Source organism: Mus caroli, chromosome 8 (genome assembly GCF_900094665.2).
Source record: "Mus caroli chromosome 8, CAROLI_EIJ_v1.1, whole genome shotgun sequence".
Lineage (NCBI taxonomy): Eukaryota > Metazoa > Chordata > Mammalia > Rodentia > Muridae > Mus > Mus caroli.
Genome location: NC_034577.1, coordinates 16,622,724 through 16,624,081, shown reverse-complemented (window position 1 = coordinate 16,624,081; position 1,358 = coordinate 16,622,724). Strand labels below are relative to the sequence as shown.

The 1,358-nt window shown below is 40.9% G+C and overlaps 1 protein-coding gene across 1 annotated transcript in view; it reads left to right on the top strand.

The window, feature by feature from the left end:
- Window positions 1-1,358, top strand: part of Nek5 (NIMA related kinase 5) — an 84,808-nt gene that overhangs the window by 66,368 nt on the left and 17,082 nt on the right. The window contains exon 12 of the mRNA XM_021170215.2: window positions 1,159-1,227. Coding sequence (XP_021025874.1) covers window positions 1,159-1,227 — 69 coding nt within the window. The remainder of the gene's footprint in view (window positions 1-1,158; window positions 1,228-1,358) is intronic.

The following is a 1,358-nucleotide window of genomic DNA, read 5'->3' as shown; positions in this document are numbered from 1 at the left end:
GACAAGTGCTTTTTGCGGGCTGAGCCATCTTGCCAGCATTCCTGGTTTATGTTCCCTGTGCGTGTAAGACTTGCTTGCAATCATGTCGTTAATTTGCAAACTCATGTTTTACTTAGCCTACTCCAAGACAGTGTAAGCTCTATGCCAGCCGGGTCCTTTGGGCCATGCCTACTGTGTTCTTCATTGTGTAGGCGTGTGGGCCACAGAGGGCAGAGATGGCTCAGAAAGAATTTGCAGAATTATAACTCCCCAGCCTTCTCTGAAGTCTGGCCCAGGGCCCACATCCAGTGTCACAGTCTATAGGCTTCCACCAGGACACCCACACACACACACACACACACACACACACACACAGACATCCTGATGTCACAATTACACTCTAAGGCCGAGATGGGACTAGTGGTGAAGTACTCACCTAACATGTACAAAGCCCTAATCTGATTGATCTCCAGTACTGCAAAAGAAAACCATGCTCTTGAATCGGATTGGGTTAAACTGCATCGGAGCAATGAGCATTTTGTCACGTTATACAGTTTTTGTTCATGAAAATGCCACTGTTTAATACATGACTATTTTAATCCAATGGATATTGTACCCGCCTTTTTCATGAATTACAATGAACTTTTCTGGCAAAAAAATGTTTTTATTCTAAAGTGTTTCATCAGATTCAATGTAGAAATCAAGTTATAGAAATATACACTAACATGAATTTAGACATGAGTATATAATTAATATGAGGAGATGGAATTAATTATGTTTTTCTTTTAAACTTTTAGAATATCGAGAGAGACTTGAAACAAATTAGGCTTCAGAACATGAACGAGTAAAATTCAAAAGCAGTGCTATAAAGTTAGGGTCTAAACATTCCCATCTTTTGCTTACAGGTTAGAAAGATGATTGGGGTTCAGGCTTTACTCTCCAGGTTGTCAATGTGATTGCCTGCTCCCACTGTCGTATGGAGTAGCCCCACTGTGTGCTGTACAATCCAGGTTGTCTGTGTGATTTCCCAATCCCACTGTTGCATGGAATAGCCTACTGTGCGGTAATATACTAATGACCTTAAGTGTGGATGGTGTCAACACGAACTGGCCTCAGGGGTTGGAATTTGAAGGTTTTATTGAACTGTTAAGCTAAGACTATTTTTCTTACTTATTCTAGAGAGTGGTAAAGTTTGAAATCAGCCTAGACAAGTGTNTTTCGGAGGAAGACACCGTCCAGGAGAATGAGGTATGTCATTATGTACTTGCCACCTTGATCAGCTATGACAATGTGAGTTGGTCCTCAGGTTCACAACATTGCTGCACTGGCTGTAATGAGAATATCCTTAAATGAGCTATTTTCCTGATAATATTAATATG